The sequence below is a fragment of the Rhinoderma darwinii genome, chromosome 4 (genome assembly GCF_050947455.1).
Source record: "Rhinoderma darwinii isolate aRhiDar2 chromosome 4, aRhiDar2.hap1, whole genome shotgun sequence".
Lineage (NCBI taxonomy): Eukaryota > Metazoa > Chordata > Amphibia > Anura > Rhinodermatidae > Rhinoderma > Rhinoderma darwinii.
The window spans coordinates 173,953,121-173,978,077 of record NC_134690.1 but is presented as its reverse complement, the minus strand read 5'-3'; the positions used below and the strand labels follow the sequence as shown (position 1 = coordinate 173,978,077).

Sequence of the window (24,957 nt, the reverse complement as noted above, 5' to 3'; positions counted from 1 at the left end):
GGCCCCCTCCAGGAAGTGCCGCCACTCTTCAAAAGCCCATTTAATGGCTAGAAGTTCGCGGTTGCCAATATCATAGTTACTCTCCGTGGGCGAAAACTTCCTAGAGAAGTAAGCACAGATGGGTGAGGGAGCTGGTACCCTGGGACAAGACGGCCCCCACTCCCACCTCGGATGCGTCAACCTCCACAATAAATGGCTCCTCTTGGTTGGGCTGAATCAGCACGGGGGCCGAGATAAAGCACTTCTTGAGGGTCTCAAAGGCCTGGACGGCCTCAGGGGGCCAATGGAGGATATCAGCACCCTTGCGAGTAAGGTCCGTAAGAGGCTTAGCGACGACCGAGAAGTTGGCAATAAATCTCCTGTAATAGTTGGCGAACCCTAAAAAACACTGTAACGCCTTAAGGGAGGCAGGTTGGACCCATTCCGCCACAGCCTGAACCTTGGCAGGGTCCATGCGGAATTCATGAGGAGTGAGGATTTGCCCTAAAAATGGTATCTCCTGTACCCCAAAGACACATTTTTCAGTCTTAGCAAACAGATTATTCTCCCGAAGGACCTGGAGCACCTTCCTGACATGCTCCACATGGGAGGACCAGTCCTTGGAAAACATCAGTATGTCATCAAGGTACACAACAAGAAAATTACCCAGGTAATCTCTCAGGATTTCATTAATAAAATTCTGGAAGACAGCAGGGGCATTACACAACCCAAAAGGCATGACCAGGTATTGGAAATGACCCTCGGGTGTGTTGAACGCAGTTTTCCACTCATCCCCCTCTTTGATGCGGATAAGGTTATATGCCCCCCGTAGATCGAACTTAGAAAACCATTGGGCTCCCTGAACCTGATAGAAAAGATCCGGAATCAAAGGAAGTGGGTACTGGTTCCTTACGGTGACCTTATTCAGGTTACGATAATCAATGCATGGCCTAAGACCACCATCCTTCTTCCCCACGAAGAAGAAGCCAGCACCTACAGGAGAAGTCGAGGGGCGAATGAAACCCTTGGCCAGTCATTCTTGGATATACACCCTCATAGCGTCACGTTCAGGACATGAAAGATTAAATATCCTACCCTTAGGAAGCTTGGCACCAGGCACCAAATCGATGGCGCAATTCGTAATCTCCATGGGGGGGCAACACCTCGGAGGCCTCCTTAGAAAACACATCGGCGAAGTCCTGAACAAACTCAGGAAGCGTGTTTACCTCCTCCCGGGGAGAAATAGAGTTAACAGAAAGACATGACATAAGACATTCACTACCCCATTTGGTGAGATCCCCAGTATTCCAATCAAACGTGGGATTATGCAACTGCAACCAGGGAAGACCTAATACCAGATCAGACGATAATCCCTGCATCACCAGTACAGAGCACTGCTCCAAATGCATGGAGCCAACCAGGAGTTCAAAAACAGGAGTATGCTGAGTAAAATAACCATTAGCAAGAGGAGTGGAGTCGATACCCACTACCGGGATAGGATAAGGTAAATCAATAAAAGGCATCTTTAGAGACATAGCAAATTCCACAGACATGATATTAGCAGATGAGCCAGAATCCACGAAAGCACTGCCCGTGGCAGACCGGCCAGCAAACGAGACCTGAAAGGGAAGCAAAATTTTATTGCGTTTCACATTAACGGGAAATACCTGTGTGCCCAAGTGACCTCCCCGATGATCACTTAGGCGCGGAAGTTTTCCGGCTTCTTATTCTTGCGCCTGGGACAGGTGTTCAGTAGATGCTTGTCGTCCTCACAGTAGAAGCAGAGACCATTCATTCTGCGAAACTCCCTACGTTGTCGAGGGGACATGGAGGCCCCGAGTTGCATAGGTACCTCCGAGTCCTCCGTGGAGGGGCGAGGAGACGGGACCTCGGGGGGAAATCGCAGAAAAGTCAGAGGGGAGCACATTGAAGCGTTCAAGCGGACGTTCCCTGAGACGTCGCTCAAGTCGTACTGCTAGGGCCATAACCTGGTCAAGGGAGTCAGAAGAGGGGTAGCTAACCAGCAGATCCTTCAGGGCGTCAGATAATCCTAACATAAACTGGCACCTTAGGGCCGGATCGTTCCACCGAGAAGCTACGCACCACTTTCTAAAATCAGAACAGTATTCCTCAACCGGTCTCCTACCCTGACGTAAGGTCACCAGCTGACTCTCGGCTAAAGCAGTCCTGTCAGTCTCGTCGTAAATGAGTCCGAGGGCAGAGAAAAAACGATCAACAGAGGAAAGTTCAGGGGCGTCAGGAGCCAAGGAGAAGGCCCACTCTTGGGGCCCTTCCTGGAGTCGGGATATGATGATACCCACCCGCTGGTTCTCGGAACCTGAGGAGTGGGGTTTTAGGCGGAAATACAGTCTGCAACTCTCCCGGAAGGAGAGAAACGTCTTACGGTCCCCTGAGAACCGGTCAGGTAACTTGAGGTCGGGTTCTAGAGGTGAGGTGAGGGGTACTACTAAGGCAGTGTCACCCTGGTTGACCCTCTGGGCCAGGGCCTGGACCTGTAGGGAGAGGCCCTGCATCTGCTGGGTCAGGGTCTCAAGGGGGTCCATGATAGCGTCAGCGTAGGAGAGATGGTAGACTAGGTAAGGGCTTGTAATTATGTAATGGCAGGAAGGAGGTGAGGGAAAGTGAGCCCAAATCTACCCACCGCCCTGTCCCTGCCTACTTGCAACGACCCGCCCTAGGCGACGGGGTACAACTGGGCGGCGGTCCCTACGCTGTCTAAGTGCACGGGAGAACAAACAGGGAACACGCAAGGGAAGGGGCAGTAGCCACGGAACGCCGCGAGGAAGCAGAGCGGTGAATGAGTAGTCAGGACCAGGATGAAGTGGAGTATACCAAAGTGAGCACGGAGAAGGAAGCAAGCCAGGGGCAAAGCAAAGCAGGTTAAGCGGAACTGCAGCAAGGCAGAAGCACGGCAGGAGCAGGCTGGAGCAAGCAGCAGTGAGGCCAGGAATCCAGAAGAATTACAAGCACTGAGGAAGAGAACACGGCAGGTAATAAAGGACAGGGGGCGGAGCTAACTCCGACTGACCAGGCCGCGATAGGCTCTCCCACTCCTGAGCCTGCCACCCTGGTTGGTGGGAGATGGTGTCAGTCGAACAGGTCTGGCCTCAGGTGTGGATTGATTAATCCCAGGAGTATACCTAGACGTAGTACCTGGTAGATACCTAACAGCTGTTTTCTCCTGAAAACAGTCTGTCTTTTCAGACGTAGATGCCTGCTATCGTGTGCACATACCCTAAGTGTATAGGGAAAGTTATATTAGGAGGGAGTGAGATAGAGATAGTGAGTGTGTGAGAATTACAAGTAACTTATGTGTATTGTGTTGTAACGTAACTGTATTCATATGTATGTTTAGGTAAGTGGGTGGCGGTATAATTAGGAGTGTGATACCGTGTTTATACTGTACTGTGATTAGTTACTGTATTTTATATATGAGAGTGATTACTGTATGATAATAAATATTACCTTTATTTACTATACGGTCTTATTCCCTTGAGTAGCAGCAAAAGCAATTAGATCGACGTTAGTATAAGGAAAAGGTAGGGAAACTAGGCATAACCCTAGTGACCCTGTTTATAAAGGCTGTAGTAATAGTGGGTGTCACTAACCAGTAAATCCCGCTATTACCCCACCCCCTTTAACAGGGGGTTTCCACTGTTTTGGTCCCTCCAGGGCTTTGCAAACGCGACATGGCACCCTGAAAAAATGGCCTTTTGAAATTTTCTTAAAAATATGAGAAATTGCTGCTAAAGTTCTAAGCCTTGTAACGTCCTAGAAAAATAAAAGCATGTTCAAAAAATGATTACAATCTAAAGTAGACATATGGGAAATGTTAACTAGTAACTATTTTGTGTGGTATTACTATCTGTTTTACAAGCAGATACGTTTAAATGTAGAAAAATGCTAATTTTTTCAAATTTTGGTGTTTTTCAGAAATAAATACCGAAATTATCGACCAAATTTTTTCACTAAGAAAGTACAAAATGTCACAAGAAAACAATCTCAGAATCGCTTGGATATGTAAAAAGCATTCCAACGTTATTACCACATAAAGTAACACGTCAGATTTGAAAAAATCTTCTGTGTCATTAAGGCCAATACAGGCTGTGTCCTTAAGGGGTTAAGCATAATGAAGCTCCTCTTAACCCGGTCTCTTCCTTAGAGATAATGGATACCCTCAATTCGATACCTAATGGTAAGAGTCTGGGTCCTGACTGGTTGCCCATAATATATTATAAAAAACTTTTAGACCCTCTTCTCCCACACGTTGTTTAACGCTTTAATGGTCTGTTGACAAGTGACACTCTCCCGCAACAGGCCCTTTCGGCTCACTTAACAATCCTACCTAAAGAGGGGAAACACTTGAATCTATGGAGTGGTTATAGGCCGCTTTCACTGCTTAATGCAGAAGTCAAACTTTATAGGCCGCTTTCACTGCTTAATGCAGAAGTCAAACTTTATAGGCCGCTTTGACTGCTTAATGCAGAAGTCAATCCTTCTTTGCTAGATTAAACTCCAATTCTTCCACATCTCATTGACCGTGAACAAACTAGCTTTGTAAAGGGTCGTGAGGGTAGGGACAACTCCACTAGAGTCATTCATGTAATTCAAAATTCGAGCCAAAAACATAACATTGGTACTGCTTACTGCTTAGTACGGATAAGGAAAAAGCGTTCGATAGGGTGAACTGGCTTTATATGGAAAAGGCTCTAGAATACTTTGAGTTCCCCTATCAATTTGTGACTGCGGTCTTGTCCCTTTACTCACACCCGCGAAATACCGTGTAAATGGTACTTTGTCGGTTGATTTTACTATATCAAATGGGACGAGACAGGGATGCCTGTCCTCTCCTTCTTTATTCATTTTGGTCATGGAGACCATGATTCAGTGCATTAGACAAGACTCACAGATACAAGGTATATCTTTAAATGGTACTACCCATACAACGGATGCATTCGCAGATGTCCTGTTGGTGTTAATAACAAATCCCATTGAAATACATATTTGAAAAATTCGGCTATCTTTCAAATTTCAAAATAAATTATTCTAAGTCAGAGGTGCTTAATATTTCTCTCACTAGCTCAATGATCAATGCACTGAAGCATGACTCTCCCTTTAAGTGGATAGAACACAATATGTAATATTTGGGTATATGGTTGGCTAATAACCCTAAATATCTATTTGTCTATAATTATGCCCCTTTATTGGACTCGTTGATATACCAATGCTTTCTTGGATGGGCTGTAAAAATGTTCTAAAAACATATATTATGCCTACTGTCCTGTACGTAATGTATATGGTTCCCATACATTTGCCTACTTCATTCCTCCGAAAAATGTTCGGTGATTATTCTCTCAATACCTTTGGGCCAATAGGTGGCCTAGACTGGCACAATGTACAAGTGGTTTAGCTCTGCCAGATGTTTTTACTTACTATGCAGCACTCCATTTAAGTTGATGGCTTGGTCTGGTGAGTTCTTCACAGAGATCCCTTATTAATGGTTGAACTTGCCTTATTGTGTAAAGGGAGGCTACATTTGCTATGGTCAGATGTTTTTGCATCATAGTTCCCCAAATAAAGTTATTGTGATACGTAACTTGGAATACCATTTCAGATTGGCGTAAATTCAATATGCAGCTAGATTTAATCACCTATACCTTCACCAATAGCTCCTGCTAGCATTATTCCCTTTTTTATAGACCCAAACTTTGAGGATACATTTAATATTTGGTCAGATCTTCAAAACATTCCTTGGTCAAAATTATTAACTAAACGTATCACACCAACCTCGTCAGAATGAGATACGTTTTTGGGTGAGAGACAACTGAATTGTATTAATCTTTCTCATCTGGACAAGACATGTACTTCTTTTCTATCCCAGTTTACAAATACACAAGATATTCCTTGGTTTGAAACTTTTATCATGTTACCCAAGCTTATCCCTAACACTGTATAATAAAATACTGATTATACAGTAACCAGGTAATCCAAATTCCCTTCGGTCTTCGGAGGTGGAGTTGGGCATCACCTTCTCAGACAAGTATTCAAAAGCACTGCTGAAAAACGCTGATGGTTTCTCCCAGTGAAGAAGAATGGAGAAAGTTCCTTCAAGTTACTCTCTAGGTGATACAAAACCCAGGGAGTATGTGTTTAGTTTAAACCTATCAGAATGTTCTACGTTGGAGATGTAAAACTGGCACTGGTTCTCGGTCCCATATCTGGTGGTCATGCCCTTTATTCGAGAAATTTTGGGCGGACATTGAAGTGGAGTAGAGCGGAGGACTTGTGTCTTATTTGGAAGCAGTAAGTCTATGGAACTCTCTACAGAGGAAGTTGTTATGATGTATTCACTGAAAGAGTTAAAAAAAGAAAAAAGAAAAAAAAGGGGTCTGGATGTCTTTCTTGAGTGTAATAACATTAAAAGTTATAGTTACTAGATTACAGGAGATGGGTTGTTGATCCAGGAATTTATTATGTTTGCCATATTTGGAGTCGTAAGGCATTTTTTCCCTAAGATTAGTATAATTGTCTATAGCCTTCCTCTGGATCAAGATTGCACGATAATAGGCTGAACTGGATGGACTTAGGTCTTTTTTCCGCCTTATAAACTAATGTATGTTACAATGTTTCATTTAGGTCATCGTTCAATCAGATATTTCTGTAGATTGGCTGCACATCCATGGCCTCTTCTCTGCTGGAACCAAGCATCTCTGCTCTAAGGAATGGTAATATGAACCTGACATGCCATAAATGTCTATAGTGGGAAATATACTTTAACAATAAGAGCACAACAGTCAAAAGTAGCAGCTAAACTGATAACTGCCTTCAGCATATTTCTGGTTCAGAAAAGTGTCCGTAATTTTTAAGAAGATTCAGCCTTTGGGCTGACAAAGGATGCCGGGTACATCCAATTTAACCAGTTGTGGACCGCCCATAAACTATAAACGTCCGGGCGGTCTGAAATGAACTCTGAAGGTACATTACAGAATGTTCTGCAGATTAACACTCTTTGCCGCTCTGTGGCGGCATTTACTTCCATGACAAATCGGTCTCTAGACAGCTGACATCACAGAGCTCTGCCCAGAGACAAATCAGATAGGTCTCTGGGCATGTGATCATTGTGACAACCTGTCCCAATGATCACAAAACTTTACCCCCCGGTGCCCCACCTTCCCGTATTTCTATCTATCTTATATATATTGATATATAGCATCGTTTTAGGCTGGGGCTACACGGCAACTTTGGCCACAACACAGGTCGCACGGCCAAAGATCACTATGTTCCGTAGCCTACATGGCAAGTAATGATAGTGAATTTGGTCGCAGTAATTTTACTTGCGATGTAGGCTACCGGACAAATCGATTTTTGGCCTCATCGTGGCCAAAGTCACCGTATAGCTCCAGCTTACAATTATACTAATATATATATATATACATACACACAAATGAGAGATAGATATATAAAGATATTATAATCCATCTAAATTGTGTTTTGTTTTTTTTGTCATACAAATAAAGATTATTATTTCTATCTACCCATCTCTCTATATCTTTCATATCATATATATTGATGTATTTTACAGTTTCAGGCTATGTTCACACTGAGTATTTTGCCGAGTTTTTTGACGCGGAAACCGCGTCGCAAAACTCGGCAAAGACGGCCAGAAAACGCCTCCCATTGATTTCAATGGGAGGCGTCGGCGTCTTTTTCCCGTGAGCAGTAAAACTGCCTCGCGGGAAAAAGAAGCGACATGCCCTATCTTCGGGCGTTTACGCCTCTGACCTCCCATTGACTTCAATGGGAGGCAGAGAAAGCGTATTTCACGGTGTTTAATGCCCGCGGCGCTCAATGGCCGCGGGCGAAAAACGGCGCGAAAATCGGCGTGCAGGGAGAGGAAAATCTGCCTCAAAGTTCCAAACGGAATTTTGAGGCAGATATTCCTCCTGCAAAATACTCCGTGTGAACATAGCCTTAGGCTGAGGCTACATGCGCATCATTCATTGTAAGCTCCGCCTTGTGCCCAGTGTGTAAGAAATGCACACATATTTAGTATCGCTGAAGTCGGCAGAAGTTGCTAAATATGTATTAAAGGTGTGTGTTACCCAGTGGCATGCACCAGATGTAAAAAAAACACCTAAAATCACATTCACATTTTTTGAAAATGTTTCCCTTTTTTCCTTTTACATTTTTGAAACCGTAAAATATATCAAATTTTTTTTTACACAATATGGAAGGCCAATATGTTCTGAGAAAAACAAGACCAAATACATGTAGGCTGGAATAGTAATAGAAGAACAATTTGCTTTTAAATTTACACATGGCGCTAAAACTTGAAAATGTACCTGGTTAGGAAGGGGGTTAAAGCTTCTGGTCAGGAAGTGGTTAATAAAGCACTTACTACTAGAATACTGCAGTCTATGAGAAGAATATGGATCTAACCAGCATCGTTGTTTTAGCAATATTTTTCAGCACCTCTAGCATCACTGTCCTTTCTGAAATCATTTATCTAGTTTGCAAATAAACATACAATGACAAAATAAATAAACAAAAAAAAAAATCCATGTCCATTGCAAAACTAGAAAAAAACAAAAAACACAGTATCCGATTTAGTCTAGTTTAAGCATCAAGTCTCATGCAGTGCTATACAATGTTTTCCTTACATGTACATTAGCCATTCAATCAATCTGGCCATGGTGTTAATTGGTAATTTGCAGATGTCAGACCAGGTTGGAAGTTGTAGTTACACAACATTGTGAAAACGTCAAATTTAGGACCACTACCATAGAATACACCAATAAGTATTCAAATGAGTATTTCCAAGTTAGAGATTTATGGTATATCCACAGCTTGCTCAGCAGTTTCCGCAACTCCCATAGAAGTGGGGATGTGGTGTCCGCCTCTGCAGGAGGGACGGGGGTCGTTGTACCCCCGTTCGCGCTATTGATACAGGTACCACAGCTAGGACCTGCATCTAATCAGATACTTATGGTATATCCTCTCGATATGCCATAAACGTCTGAATTTGGAATACACCTTTAGGACACAGGTAAGAAATATAGGACTGGTTTATCCCTTTTAGCAAGCATTTTCAGACCACACACTTTATACATAACAGCCAATTAATAATTTAATCTAAGTAGACATCATGTTAACTTTTTGTCAAACTTTTTATTGGTTATTTCAAAGTAACATATCTAAAAAAAAAAAAAAAAGGTACAATTGCCAATATGAGGATAACCCCAGAGGCATAAAGACACAAAATAAAACAATCATTACAGGGATTTACACAAAATCTAACACTTCATACATAAAATCAGGTCGATCATATATACAACACGGAAACATGATAAAGATCATGTTAACTTTATGACATACTAACAACTCACAAACATTGACCTTTCTGCCGCAGGGGAACTTACCTATTAAAAGCCCTGCTTGACGGCAGGCCATAGCCATTGCAAAAACTGGTACACGTTCTTTAGCGCTAGAACATCGAGTCAAATACCCAAATATTGAAGCACCAGCCCCTGCACCAACACCTGAAAAGTATATACAATACAAACATGAACATATGAAGCCAAATAAAAGGAACATTAAAATAAAATAAAAAAAATCTTATGCACTTTAGTCACAGATTATGGAGATTTACTTCAATAAATGCCTTTACCTGCAACTAGGCGGCTGCCCAGAAGAAACCACTTAGAGATTCCAACAAAATACATAAAATTACCTATTTAAAGAGAAAATAGTAAAACATTTAGAACCTATAAGATATGCCACTTCTAGTATATATGTACCACAGTATCTGATTATTGATCATATTTAACATACGTAACTCAATAAAAAATAGCGGAAAGCTAGCCATTACATGCTTTAGTAATATATTTACAATAATGGTGATTTATCTCTGCATAATACCCCAATATATATATACACACACTAATATATATATACACACACACATATATATATATATATACACACACACATACATATACACACACACACACTAATATATATATATATATATATATATATATATATATATACACACACATATACACACACACACTAATATATATATACACACACACACTAATATATATATACATACATATACACACACACACACATATATATTTGTATATACAGTTAGATCCAGAATTATTAGGACAGTGACATAAGATTTTGGCATTTTAGCTGTTTACCAAAACATATTGAACATACAGTTATATAATCAATATGGGCTTAAAGTGCAGACTCTCAGCTTTAATTTGGGGGTATCCACATCCTAATTTGAGGAAGGGTTTAGGAATTACAGCTCTTTAATATGTAGCTGCCTCTTACCAAAAGGTAATTAGACAATTATCTCAATAGCTATTTAATGGGCCGTATGGGCTATTCCCTCATTAATCCATCATCAATTAAGCAGGTAAAAGGTCTGGAGTTGATTCCATTTGTGGCATTTGCATTTGGAAGCTGTTGCTTTGAACCCACAACATGAGGTGAGAGGAGCTCTGAACGCAAGTGAAACAGACAATTGTTAGGCTGAAAAAATGAAGAAATCCATCAGAGATATAGCACAAATGTTAGGAGTGGCCAAATCAACAGTTTGGTACATTCTTGAAAAAAAAAAAAAGAGCGCACTGCTGATCTCATGAACTCCAAAAGGCCTGGACATCCACGGAAAACAACAGTGGTCTATGATCGCAGAATCATTTCCATGGTGAAGAAAAACCCCTTCACAACATCTACCCAAGTGAAGAACACTCTCCTGGAAGTAGGTGTGTCAGTATCTGAGTCTACTATAAAGAGAAGACTTCATGAGAGCAAATACAGAGGGTTCATCACAATGTGCAAATCATTAATCAGCGTCAAAAATAGAAAGGCCAGATTAGACTTTGCCAAATAACATGTAAAGAAGCCGCCAGCCCAGTTCTGGAACAGCATTCTATGGACAGATGAAACTAAGATCAACCTGAACCAGAATGATGGGAGGAAGAAAGTATGGTGAAGGCTTGGAACGGCTCATGATCCAAAGCACACCACATCCCCTGTAAAACATGGTGGAGGCAGTGTGATGGCATGGGCATGCATGGGTGCCAAAGGCACTGGGTCACTAGTGTTTATTGATGATGTGACTGAAGACAGAAGGAGCCGGATGAATTCTGAAGTGTTCAGGGATTTACTTTCTGCTCAGATTCAACCAAATGCAGCAAGTGATGTGCCGTGTATGGGCTGTTCTGCTGCACAGCCTGTAACGCGCATGCGCGGTCCCTGCTGTTCTCGAGGTAACAGCAGGGACCGCACATGCGCGTTACAACAGAACAGCCCATACAGGGCACGTCACAAGTGACGTGTCGTATACCCGGAAAATAATTGAAGATCCAACACAGCGGCCAAAGCCAGTGCAGAGAGTAACGTCACCCATCAAGTACCCCACGGCAGGATCTGGAAACGGGGCCACTTTGGAAAATTTAAGTATATTACAAATGTATTTACATGTATAAATTACAAGCATTAACACAGTCATTTTATCTCGGACAACCCCTTTGAAGCAAAACTTAAGGCAGAAAGACCCACAAACAAGCAACAACTGAAGACGGCTGAAGTAAATGCCTGGCAAAGCATCACAAAGGAGGAAACCCAGTGTTTGGTGATGTCCATGGGTTCCAGACTTCAGGCAGTCATTGCCTGCAAAGGATTCTCTACAAAGTATATTAAAAAAAAAACACATTTTATTTATGGTAATGTTAATTTGTCCAATTACTTTTGAGCCCCTTTAATGAGGAGGCTGTGTAGAAAAATGGTTGCAATTCCTAAACGTTTCACAGGATATTTTTGTTCAACCCCTTGAATTAAACCTGAAAGTCTACACTTCAATTGCATCTCAGTTGTTTCATTTCAAATCCAATGTGGTGGCAGCCGGAGCCCAAATCCTGAAGATTGTGTAACTGTCCACATAATTCTGGACCTAACTGTAGTCAAGATACTTCAAAATAAGCCCCATGGAGTAGGGCTGAAACGTAGCATTTGGTCAGTAAATCCACTTTTTTCACTAGTTTTGAAGTGCTGGCTTGTATTTTGAAGTATCTTGACTACGTATTTAGGGACACTGCTCATGTGTTCAAACGAGAATATTGCACCCTATTCCTACGGATTGAGAAACGGTGCTGGTTATATATACATATACATACCTACATACACAGTCCAAAAACAAATGAACACCGCACTCCAACATACCTATATATTATGCCATGTGCTAGTTACCAGGGGATGAATCAGTTCCCCAACTTTGGATGTAGAAAAACCATAGGACAGAGTAACGGCACCAGGACTTCAGAGTAGATGAAACATGGTGAATTTATTCACCTCAAGTGAGCGACGTTTCGGTTTGTCACAGAAGCTCTCTCAAGCTAACCTTTTCTAGCTTGAGAAGGGTTCTGTGACGAACCGAAACGTCGCTCACTTGAGGTGAATAAATTCACCATGTTCCATCTACTCTGAAGTCCTGTGCCGTTACTCTGTCCTATGTTTTTTTTTATATATATATGTATATATATATATATACATACATACATACATACATACATACACACACACACACACACACACACACACACACATACATACATGTACAGTGAAGGAAATAAGTATTTGATCCCTTGCTGATTTTGTAAGTTTGCCCACTGTCAAAGTCATGAACAGTCTAGAATTTTTAGGCTAGGTTAATTTTACCAGTGAGAGATCGATTATATAAAATAAAAAAAAAAAACAGAAAATCACATAGTCAAAATTATATATATTTATTTGCATTGTGCACAGAGAAATAAGAATTTGATCCCCTACCAATCATTAAGTTCAGCCTCCTCCAGACCAGTTACGCGCTCCAAATCAACTTGGTGCCTGCATTAAAGACAGCTGTCTTACATGGTCACCTGTATAAAAGACTCCTGTCCACAGACTCAATTAATGAGTCTGACTCTAACCTCTACAACATGGGCAAGACCAAAGAGCTTTCTAAGGATGTCAGGGACAAGATCATAGACCTGCACAAGGCTGGAATGGGCTACAAAACCATAAGTAAGACGCTGGGTGAGAAGGAGACAACTGATGGTGCAATAGTAAGAAAATGGAAGACATACAAAATGACTGTCAATCGACATCGATCTTGGGCTTGCAAAATCTCACCTCGTGGGGTATCCTTGATCCTGAGAGCTCAGCCGAAAACTACACGGGGGGAACTTGTTAATGATCTCAAGGCAGCTGGGACCACAGTCACCAAGAAAACCATTGGTAACACATTACGCCGTAATGGATTAAAATCCTGCAGTGCCCGCAAGGTCCCCCTGCTCAAGAAGGCACATGTACAGGCCCATCTGAAGTTTGCAAATGAACATCTGGATGATTCTGAGAGTGATTGGGAGAAGGTGCTGTGGTCAGATGAGACTAAAATTGAGCTCTTTGGCATTAACTCAACTCGCCGTGTTTGGAGGAAGAGAAATGCTGCCTATGACCCAAAGAACACCGTCCCCACTGTCAAGCATCGAGGTGGAAACATTATGTTTTGGGGGTGTTTCTCTGCTAAGGGCACAGGACTACTTCACCGCATCAATGGGAGAATGGATGGAGCCATGTACCGTCAAATCCTGAGTGACAACATCCTTCCCTCCACCAGGACATTAAAAATGGCTCGTGGCTGGGTCTTCCAGCACGACAATGACCCGAAACATACAGCCAAGGCAACAAAGGAGTGGCTCAAAAAGAAGAACATTAAGGTCATGGAGTGGCCTAGCCAGTCTCCGGACCTTAATCCCATCGAAAATTTATGGAGGGAGCTGAAGATCCGAGTTGCCAAGCGACAGCCTCGAAATCTTAATGATTTACAGATGATCTGCAAAGAGGAGTGGGCCAAAATTCCATCTAACATGTGTGCAAACCTCATCATCAACTACAAAAAACGTCTGACAGCTGTGCTTGCCAACAAGGGTTTTGCCACCAAGTATTAAGTCTTGTTTGCCAAAGGGATCAAATACTTATTTCTCTGTGCACAATGCAAATAAATATATATAATTTTGACAATGTGATTTTCATTTTTTTTTTTTATATAATCTATCTCTCACTGGTAAAAGTAACCTAGCCTAAAAATTCTAGACTGTTCATGTCTTTGACAGTGGGCAAACTTACAAAATCAGCAAGGGATCAAATACTTATTTCCTTCACTGTATATATATATATATATATATATATATATATATATATATAATTCTTTATAGATAAAAGGAATAGATCTGCTAATTGCCCTTTACATAACCAATCCGGTCTCTCACTGATAAATTAAAATGGGCGTTTTTTTACTTTTTACCAACTGGGCGTTGTACATGGAAGTGCATGACGCTGACCAATCAGTGACCAATCAGCGTCATACACTTCTCATTGTTCCACAGTGTGATTGTGCTGTGAAAGAAGCTGGGCTGGAACAATGAGAAGTGTATGACGCTGATTGGTCACCGATTGGTCAGTGTCATACACTTCTCTTCACAACGCCCAGTTGGTAAAAAGTAAAATCACGCCCAGTTGTCTATTAAGAAACAAATTAGCATAAATCTAAAATTGTTTATAACTTGGTCAAAAATGATCTTTTTTCAAAATAAAAACCACTGTTATCTACATTACAGCGCCGATCAGATTATGTAGGAGATGGGGCACTTATAATGTGGTGACAGAGCCTCTTTAAAGGGGCACTAACCGCAAAGTAATGCCCTTCTCTAATAACCCCCTTAATAAAGAAATCTACATGAAGTACAGAGAAATAGAAATTTAATTGCCATAGTGATCTCTTGCCTGCAATCTCAAAGCAGTTGCTCAATAGGATGATGTTCTTAGTTTTTCCTGTGCGGTCTGACCAATAACCAAACACCGGACCAGACAAGAGTTCTGTAAAGCTGAATGCTGCGAGAACAAGACCCAAGAAGAAAGGCCAAGCATCGAGTGATTGCAGATACATCCAGACTGTGGGTAGGATCACAGCTAGAAGGACGAGATACAGACAAGACATACATTACTTATACGTAGCATTTTAACACTACATTCAAGACAAAAAGGATAATTCTTCAATATTGTCTGTGAACTTACGGTTGTATCACACAATAAAGCAAGCATAAATGGGAACAATAATACCCACTGACAATCTGATGTTTATAGCGTGAAACAGCTAAGGCTGTCATCATCAGTGGGAAACATGGCTTTGATGGGATGAATTATTGCTGTCCGATTATTTTGTTTCCCCCTGGGATAAGCGGAACCAGTGGTGTCTGGCTGACGCTTCACTTCCTGCTCTATTAAAATAACAAGCAAATTGAGCAAAACCAAAAATATATGTTAGCGAGGAATTGGAGTTATTGGAGCAATAAATATAAGTATCCCACTTAAAATGTTTACTACATTAAATGTACAGGGATTATTAAATCAAACTCGCAATGTATAGTTACATAGTTAGTACGGCTGAAAAAAGACACATGTCCATCAAGTTCAACCAAGGGAAGGGAAAAGGGAAGGAAAAATTTCTACACATAGGAGCTAATATTTTTTTGTTCTAGGAAATTATCTAACCCTTTTTTAAAGCCATCTACTGTCCCTGCTGTGACCAGCTCCTGCGGTAGGCTATTCCATAAATTCACCGTTCTTACTGTAAAGAAGGCTTGTCGCCTCTGCAGCTTGAACCTTTTTTTCTCCAGACGGAGGGAGTGCCCCCTTGTTTTTTGAGCGGGTTTTACAAGGAACAGGATATCACCATATTTTTTGTATGTGCCATTAATATATTTATATAAGTTAATCATGTCCCCCCTTAGTCGTCTTTTTTCAAGGCTAAATAGGTTTAATTCTTTCAATCTTTCCTCATAACTTAAATTCTCCATGCCCCTTATTAGCTTCGTTGCTCTTCTTTGTATTTTTTCCAACTCCAGGGCATCCTTTCTATGAACTGGAGCCCAGAACTGAACTGCATATTCTAGATGAGGCCTCACTAATGCTTTGTAAAGTGGCATTATTACATCCCTGTCCCGCGAGTCCATGCCTCTTTTAATACACGACAATATCCTGCTGGCCTTTGAAGCAGCTGATTGACACTGCATGCTGTTATTGAGTTTATGATTTACAAGTACACCCAGATCCTTCTCGACAAGTGAATCCGCCAGTGTAGCTCCCCCTAGGACATATGATGCATGCAGGTTGTTGGTACCCAGATGCATAACTTTACATTTATCTACATTAAACTTAATTTGCCAAGTGGACGCCCAAACACTTAGTTTGTTTAAATCTGCCTGTAATTCATGAACATCTTCCATAGTCTGAACTATATTACATAGCTTGGTGTCATCTGCAAAAATAGAAATAGTGCTATTAATCCCTTCCTCTATATCATTAATAAATAAGTTGAATAATAGTGGTCCCAGCACTGAACCCTGGGGTACACCACTTATAACCGGTGACCATTCAGAGAAGGAATCATTGACCACAACTCTCTGGATACGGTCCTTGAGCCAATTCTCAATCCAATTACAAACTATATTTTCTAAACCTATAGTCCTTAATTTACCCATTAGGCGTCTATGGGGGACAGTGTCAAATGCCTTTGCAAAGTCCAAAAACACTAAATCCACAGCGGCCCCTCTGTCTAGACTTCTGCTCACCTCTTCATAAAAACAGATTAGGTTAGTTTGACAACTTCTGTCCTTAGTAAAACCGTGCTGGCTGTCACTTATAATGCTATTTATTGTCACATAATCCTGTATATAGTCCCTCAATAGCCCCTCAAACATTTTCCCCACGATGGATGTTAAGCTTACTGGTCTATAATTACCCGGGGAAGACCTAGAGCCCTTTTTGAAAATAGGCACCACATTTGCCCTGCGCCAGTCCCTTGGCACTATACCAGTCACTAGAGATTCTCTGAATATTATGAAAAGGGGGACAGAAATAACTGAACTAAGCTCTTTAAGAATTCTAGGGTGTAATGTAGGCACATGATAAAACTAAATACTGAAAGGTATATCATGATCATATATCCAGGTATTCCCGATTGCCTACATAGACAGAACAATTATCATTGGCTATCCACCAATGTTACCACTGTTTAACTATATGGCTACGGCTTTAAAAATGATTGGTCTCCACCAATGGAAATTTCCTTCATCGCTCAGGACAGTAATCGTTCATGCTTGAAAATATTTCTTGGTTATCAGTAAAGATATGATTGTAGCATTCACTATTGTCTGGGACAAATGCAAGTGGGGCAACGCGAATGCACAAAAATAATACCAATTATTTTATTATATGGAAATATATTGTGAAAACAAATCATTCACATTCTGAGAAATATTGTTAATACACTTCTCTTTCCCGACAAGAATTCCTACAAAACATAAAAAAAAATATGACCGCTTGTCGTATCATGGAGGTTCCGTCTTTGGCCATGATAACCCTTTGTTGATGCAGCTATTTTTCATTTTATTTTTTTCCTCCCCGTTTTCCAAAAGTCATAACTTTTTTTTTTTCCCTTCGAGACAGCAATAAGTGGGCTTGTTTTTTTCAGTACCATAGAATAAGCTAAAAATACAGGCAAAAAAATCTGCGATTCCTCCATTGTTTTTGGGATTTCGTTTTTATGGCATACACATGCAGTAAAAATGACATGTTAACTTTATTCTGCGTGTCAATACGATTACGGGGATACGGCCATATTTTGAGACCCACAGGTTTTTATTTTTCCCACGATGGAGTACTGTGAGGGCTTGTTTTTCACGGGGCGAGACATGTTTATTCTTTACATTGCTTTAAGGGAAAAATGGTAAAAGGTTTTTTTTTTTAACTTAATATATTTTTCTGTACATTACGAACCTACCTTTTTTTTTAGTCCTTCTAAGATATAGATAGCTGGTACAATACACTGCAATGATTATGTATTACAATATATAGTGATTTTTATTGGCTCCTATTAAGCCCTTAATAGGAGCACCAAGATGGAAGACCTGGAGGCCTGCATTGGGCCCGTGAGCCTGCTCCATACCCCCCCCCCCCCAACACTTACTATGATGTTGTTGCTATATAATAAAGTTGGATAACTTTATAAATACATTGCTGAGTCTACAATGCATATTATATCCTAGAGCGGCATTCACACGTCTGCAGATTTGCTGGCTTGATGCCTGTTTGTGAAATGCACGCTGAGAAGGGTTTTCTTTACACCAGACAATGTATAACAACCCAATTTAGGAAAAACTAAAGTCCCTTTTACACTGGGGCCGATTGTATAGTTCTAAAAAAGTGAAATATTATCGTTGTCGGCAGCAGATCTTCCTGTGTAAACAGAGAGACGCGCTGCCAACATGATAATAATGGATGGGGACGAGCGATCGGAGTAACGACCACTCGTCCCCATCCATAGCTGTGTGACAGGAGCAAACGAGCGCTGATCAACGATGTCTCGTTGATCGGCGCTCGCTGCACCGGCCGAATATCAGCTGGGGTAAAAGGACCTTAACTGTCCAACTACATCATTCAGCAGAGCTAAGGTGTTAGGGCTAGGTCTGTCGACATATTGACTGTTTCCAGTAGTAAACAGCAAACTTGTGAATGCAGCCCTGGAGTTGAATACAAGCTTTAACTCGGGAACATACCCCTTAAAGCCTAACTGCACTCAAAACCTGGAAATTCAAATGTGACTGCATTTATTGCTACCATTGTTGATGTCATATTCACAGAGATAAACAGGGTCCCAGTGTCTGGTCACCGACTGATCTAACTTTTAAGGGATATCGAGCAAATCCTATCTTTCATGGGAAACCCTCTTTAATATAATCATGGTCAGTGCCCCAGGCATTCTCTCTGGCCCCATGCAGACAACCGTGCCTGTAATCAGTCCATGATTACAGGCACGGCCGGCCACTGACGGCCGCAGCAGCCACCCGCATTTGCGGGTCATGCTCCCATATGAAGTATGGGAGCACAGTCCATAAAAAGCAAAAAATAGGACATGTCCTATCTTTTGTGGAGCCTTTCCACAGCACGGACAACTTCCTGTAAATATGGATGAATTCTACGGTCGTGTGCATGGGGCCTAAATGGAATATTCTCAAATCATGACCTGTTGAAGGAACTTGAAGACCAGAGTTTATAAACATAGAGCCAGAGAAATTAAATACAAACCATATTCAATGCCACTGAGCAAAAAGATTAATCCAATTGTAACATTTGTACGTTTTCGCTTCCTCTGTAGCGAAACTGAAAAAGAAGAATAAACACCATTATAGTACAGGCAAGGACAACATAGAGAAAGATACAGAAAATATGCACTCAACACATCTGTTATAACTTACAGGCTGACAAAAAATTACAAATACTCCAAAATTAAATTGAAGTTTGAAAAAGAAAAACTTAATTTCAATCAATCTTATACCCTCTTCCCATTGAGGCTCGGTTCACATGTCGCCATTAAAATCCAACTATTTCCATGGCAGAAATCTGAGGCTTACTCTCAGATTTGAGCCGCGGATATGCTGTGCACGTGCAGGCGGTTTCTCAGCTTTTCTGTGTGTAATAACTAGAATGCTACTTATTGCCATAGATCAGTTTTTTCAACAGTGTGGACAAAATTCTTCAACGAAAATATCTCTGAAGCATCTTAGGTGTGTATTATATAGTCAATGAAGCCATTTTTTAATTATTTTATCTGCAGGGGATGGGATCCATGAGTTCTTGACATCACTATTTGCATACATAGTCAATACACAAAAGAATAAATCTGGAAGCAAATGTATCTAGTTTGTTTAGGCATATCTTAAGTATTTAGAGGATTAAATAGACAATATAATATTTGCAAATCCTTTGATATCTATTACTAGATCCTACAGTAACTAGTTTTCTTGCATGTGTTCTGCAAAAATAAATATCTCCTATCTAGAATATGCATTTTAAATTATGTTTAAACAAAACAGCAAAGCCAGGGCTCAAACTTTTCATGTCTTAAAGAGGCTCTGTCACCAGATTTTGCAACCCCTATCTCCCATTGCAGCAGATCGGCGCTGCAATGTAGATAAGAGTAATGTTTTGTTTTTTTAAAAACGAGCATTTTTGGCCAAGTTATGACCATTTTTGTATTTATGCAAATGAGGCTTTCTAAAGTACAACTGGGCATGTTTAACCCCTTCCCGACATTTGCCGTACATGTACGTCATGGAAAGTACTGACTTCCCGCATCTTGCCGTACATGTACGCCAAATGTTTGGGACCGGCTCAGAAGCTGAGCCGGTGCCATCATCACCGGATCTCAGCTGTATCTTACAGCTGACATCCGGCTGTAACGGCGGGGACCGAAATTAGCTTCGATCCCCGCCATTAACCCCTTAAGTGCAGCGCTCAAACGCGATCACTGCACTTAAGGTGTTTGCAGCTCATCGGAACCCCAGTAATGAAATTGCCGGGGTTCCGGTGGCTGCAATGGCAACCGGAGGCCTAATACTGGCCTCCCGGTCTGCCTAGCACCGAAGCCGGTCAAGATCCGCCCGGCGGCGGAGCATGATCGGCTTCCGTAGCTGCCGGCAAGATGGCGCCGGGTCAGGAGCTGATCCGGCGTCATCAGCGGTGGAAGTCAGCTGTACTGTACAGCTGACATCCACCTGTAACGGCAGGAACAGGAGCTAGCTCCGATCCCTGCCATTAACCCCTTCGATGCAGCAATCGAAAGCGATTGCTGCATCGTAGCGGTTACTAGCAGATCGCCAGCCCTGACAGGCAATCGGGACTGGCGACTGCTGTTATGGCAACAGGAGACACAATGGTCTCCTGCTTTGCCATTACGGAAGCCGATTTAGGCCCCGCCGGGAGGCGAAGCCTAATCGGCTTGCTGTCAGTGTATGACTGACAGATCTAATACATTGCACTACATAGGTAGTGCAATGTATTAGAGAAAAAAAAATCTGACCGTTGGAACTTCAAGTCCCCTAGTGGGACTTGAGAAAAAGTGTAAAAAAAGTATAAAAAAGTGTAAATAAAAGTGCACAAAATAAAAGTTTGAAAACAGTAAAAGTTTCAAGTAATCAAATAAAACACAATCCCCCTTTTACTCTTATCAAGTCCTTTATTATTGAAAAATAATAATAAACCATATGTATTTGGTATCGCCACGACCGTAACGACCGGAGGTATCAAAATATTATATTATTTATTGCACGCGGTGAACAGCGTAAAAAAAACCGTAAAAAACGTTACCAGAGTTTCTGTTTTTTGGTCACTTTGCCCTACAAATATTAGAATAAAAAGTGATCAAAAAGTCGCACGTATCCAAAAATGGTACCTATAAAAACTATAGCTCGTCCCGCAAAAAACAAGCCCTCATACACCTCCGTCGACAAAAAAATTAAAAAGTTATGGTTCTCACAACTTGGCGACAGAAAAAATACATTCTTTTTACAAAAGTAATTTTATTGTGCAAAAAGTTGTAAAACATGAAAAAGTTCTATAAATTAGGTATCGCCGGAATCGTACTGACCCGCAGAATAAAGTTAACATGTAATTTATAACGCATGGTGAACGCTGTATAAAAAAAAAACGAAAAAAGCTGTGCCAGAATTGCGTTTTTTTGTTTACCTGGCATCCCAAAAAATAGGATAAAAGGTGATCAAAAAGTCGCATGTACCCCAAAATGGCACCAATAATAACTACAGCTCGTCCCGCAACAAACCAGCCCTCATACCGCTACGTCTATGAAAAAATAAAATTAGTTATGGCTCCAATAAGTCAGGAAATAAAAAAATATGCAGTTGTGCCCGAGGGGAACATTTCCTCTGTTTGAAGAGGCGATTTTTCAAGGACCTAAAATTTGGGAACCAGGAAAGGGAGGGCCCAAACATATCCGCTGGAAGCGACGGTGCCCGTATTATACCAGGACAACACTTTCCCAGCAAAATTCCCCAAACTACAAAGGCGCGGAGTGTGGACCAAAAGGGGGATAAGAAATGACACCATTTATCAGTGCGACACCGGCCTGTGCGGAAAGGATTGCTTCACAGCGTAACACACATCTATGGATTATTTTATTGGTTTTTTTTACCCCGTTATTATACCACCTGACTATGCCCCTTATATACTCCGCCCGGCTTACATATGCCCTACATTATAAACGGAAACACCAGTAAGACTCCAAACAAAACTACTACCAAGCAAAATCCACGCTCCAAAAGCCAAATGGCATTTCCTCCCATCTGAACCCTACAGCGTGCCCAAACAGCAGTTTCCTTCCACATATATGGCATCGTCATACCCGGGAGAACCCTTTTAGCAATTTTTGGGGTGTGTGTCTCCAGTGGCATAAGCTGGGCACGACATATTTGCCACTGAATGGCATATCTAGGGAAAAATATAAATTTTTAATTTGCACCATCCACAGCGCATTCATTTATGGAAAAGATCTGTGGGGTGAAAATGCTCACTACACCCCTTAATAAATGCCTTGAGGGGTGCAGTTTCCATAGTGGGGGTCACTTCCCAGGGGTTTATTTTTATTATTTCACATCTGAGCCTCTGCAGTTGTGAACCAATACTTTGTAAATCGCCAAATTAGGCCTCAATTTTACATGGTACGCTTTCACTCCTGAGCCTGGTCGACTGTCCAGGCAAGAGATTAGGGCCACATGTAGGGTGTTTCTAAAACCAGGAAACCCAGCATAATAATTAGAGAGCTGTCTCGTTATGGTGGCACAAGCCGGGCACCACATATTGTCCACATATCTGTGGAAAAAAATCCCATTTTCACTCTGCAACATCGAGTTCACACTAATTTCTACAAAACACCTGCAGGGTTAACATGCTCACTACACCCGTAGGTAAATGCATTGAGGGGTGTAGTTTCCAAAATGGGGTCACTTCTGGGGGGTTTCCACTGTTTTGGGCCCACAGGCGCCCAGAAACCAATCCAGAAACATCTGCACTCCAAATGGCGGTCCTTCCCTTCTGAGCCCTGCCGTGTGCCCAAACAGCAGTTTATGACCACATATGGGGTATTGCCGTACTCGGTAGAAATTGCTTTACAAATGTTGGGTTCTTTTTTTCCTTTATTTGTTGCGAAAATGAAAAAATTTGCGCTAAAGCTACATCTTATTGAAGAAAAAGGATTGTTTTTATTTTCACTGCCCAATTCTAATAAATTCTATGAAACATCTGTGGGGTCAAAATGCTCACTACGCCCCTAGATGAATTCCTCAAGAGGTGTAGTTTCCTAAATGGTGTCACTTTTTTGGCGTTTTCATTGTTTTTTCCCCTCAGGGGCTTTGCAAATGTGACATGGCCGCCGCAAACCATTCCTGCTCAATGTGATCTCCAAAAGCCAAATAGCGCGCTTTCCCTTCTAAGCCAAGCCGTGTCTCCAAACAGCCGTTTATTACCACATGTGGGGCATTGTTTTACTCGGGAGAAATTGCTTTACAAATTTTGTGGTACTTTTTCTCCTTCAGTCCTTGTGGAAATGAGTAAAAATAAGCTAAACCTACATTTTCTTTGAAAAAATGTTGATTTTTATTTTCAGGGCCTACTTCCAATAATTTCTGCAAAAAACCTGTGGGGTCAAAGAGCTCACTATACCCCTAGATAATTTCCTCAATGGGTGTAGTCTCCAAAATGGGGTCACTTGTGGGGGGTTTCCACTGTTTTGTCTCCTCAGGGACTTTGTAAATGTGACCTGGCCTCCGCAAACCATTCCTGCTAAACTTGAGCTCCAAAAGCCAAATAGCGCTCTTTCCCTTCTCAGCCCTGCCGTGTCTCCAAACAACGGTTTATTACCACATGTGGGGCATTGTTTTACTCGGGAGAGATTGGTTTACAAATTTTACGGTGCTTTTTCTCCTTCAGTCCTTGTGGAAATGAGAAAAAATTAGCTAAACCTACATTTTCTTTGAAAAAATTTAGATTGTCATTTTCAGGGCCTATTTCCAATAATTTATGCAAAAAACCTGTTGGGTCAAAACGCTCACTATACCCCTAGATAATTTCCTCAATGGGCGTAGTTTCCAAAATGGGGTCACCTGTGGGGGGTTTCCACTGTTTTGTCCCCTCAGGGGCTTTGTAAATGTGACATGGCCTCCACAAACCATTCCTGCTAAACTTGAGCTCCAAAAGCCAAATAGCGCTCTTTCCCTTCTCAGCCTCGCCGTGTCTCCAAACAACCGGTTATTACCACATGTGGGGTATTGTTTTACTCGGGAGAAATTTCTTTACAAATTTTACGGTGCTTTTTCTCCTTTAGTCTTTGTGAAAATGAGAAAAAAAAAATCGCTAAACCTACATTTTCTTTGAAGAAATGTTGATTTTAATTTTCACAGCCTACTTCTAATAATTTCTGTAAAAAAGCTGTGCGGTCAAAATGCTCACTGTACCGCTAGATAATTTCCTTGAGGTGTGTAGTTTCCCAGATGGGGTCACTTTTGGGGGATTTTGACTGTTTTGGCACCGCAAGAGCCCTTCAAACCTGACATGGTGCCTAAAATTTATTCTAACAAAAATAAGGCCCCAAAATCCACCAGGTGCTCCTTTGCTTCTGAGGCCGGTGCTTCAGTCCAGTAGCACGCTACGGCCACATGTGGGATATTTCCTAAAACTGCAGAAACTGGGCAACAAATATTGAGTTGCATTTCTCTGGTAAAACCTTCTGTGTTATAAAAAAATTGTACTAAAAATTTATTTCTGCAAAAAAATATGAAATTTGTAAAATTCACCTCTACATTGCTTTAATTCCTGTGACATGTGTAAAGGGTTAAGACATTTTCTAAATGCTGTTTTGAATACTTTGAGGGGTGAAGTTTTTAAAATGGGGTGACTTTTTGGGGGTTTCTAATATATAAGGCCCTCAAAGCCACTTCACAACTGAACTGGCCCCTGTAAAAATGGCCTTTTGAAATTTTCTTGAAA

At 41.4% G+C, this 24,957-nt stretch overlaps 1 protein-coding gene across 2 annotated transcripts in view; it reads right to left on the bottom strand.

The window, feature by feature from the left end:
• Nucleotides 1-24,957, bottom strand: part of LOC142759584 (major facilitator superfamily domain-containing protein 8-like) — a 75,859-nt gene that overhangs the window by 41,840 nt on the left and 9,062 nt on the right. For both annotated transcript variants that reach the window (XM_075861914.1, XM_075861915.1), the window contains exons 2-5: nucleotides 19,207-19,281; nucleotides 14,845-15,030; nucleotides 9,668-9,730; nucleotides 9,420-9,539 (exon numbers count right to left, since the gene is read on the bottom strand). In XM_075861914.1, coding sequence (XP_075718029.1) covers nucleotides 9,420-9,539; nucleotides 9,668-9,730; nucleotides 14,845-15,030; nucleotides 19,207-19,281 — 444 coding nt within the window. The remainder of the gene's footprint in view (nucleotides 1-9,419; nucleotides 9,540-9,667; nucleotides 9,731-14,844; nucleotides 15,031-19,206; nucleotides 19,282-24,957) is intronic.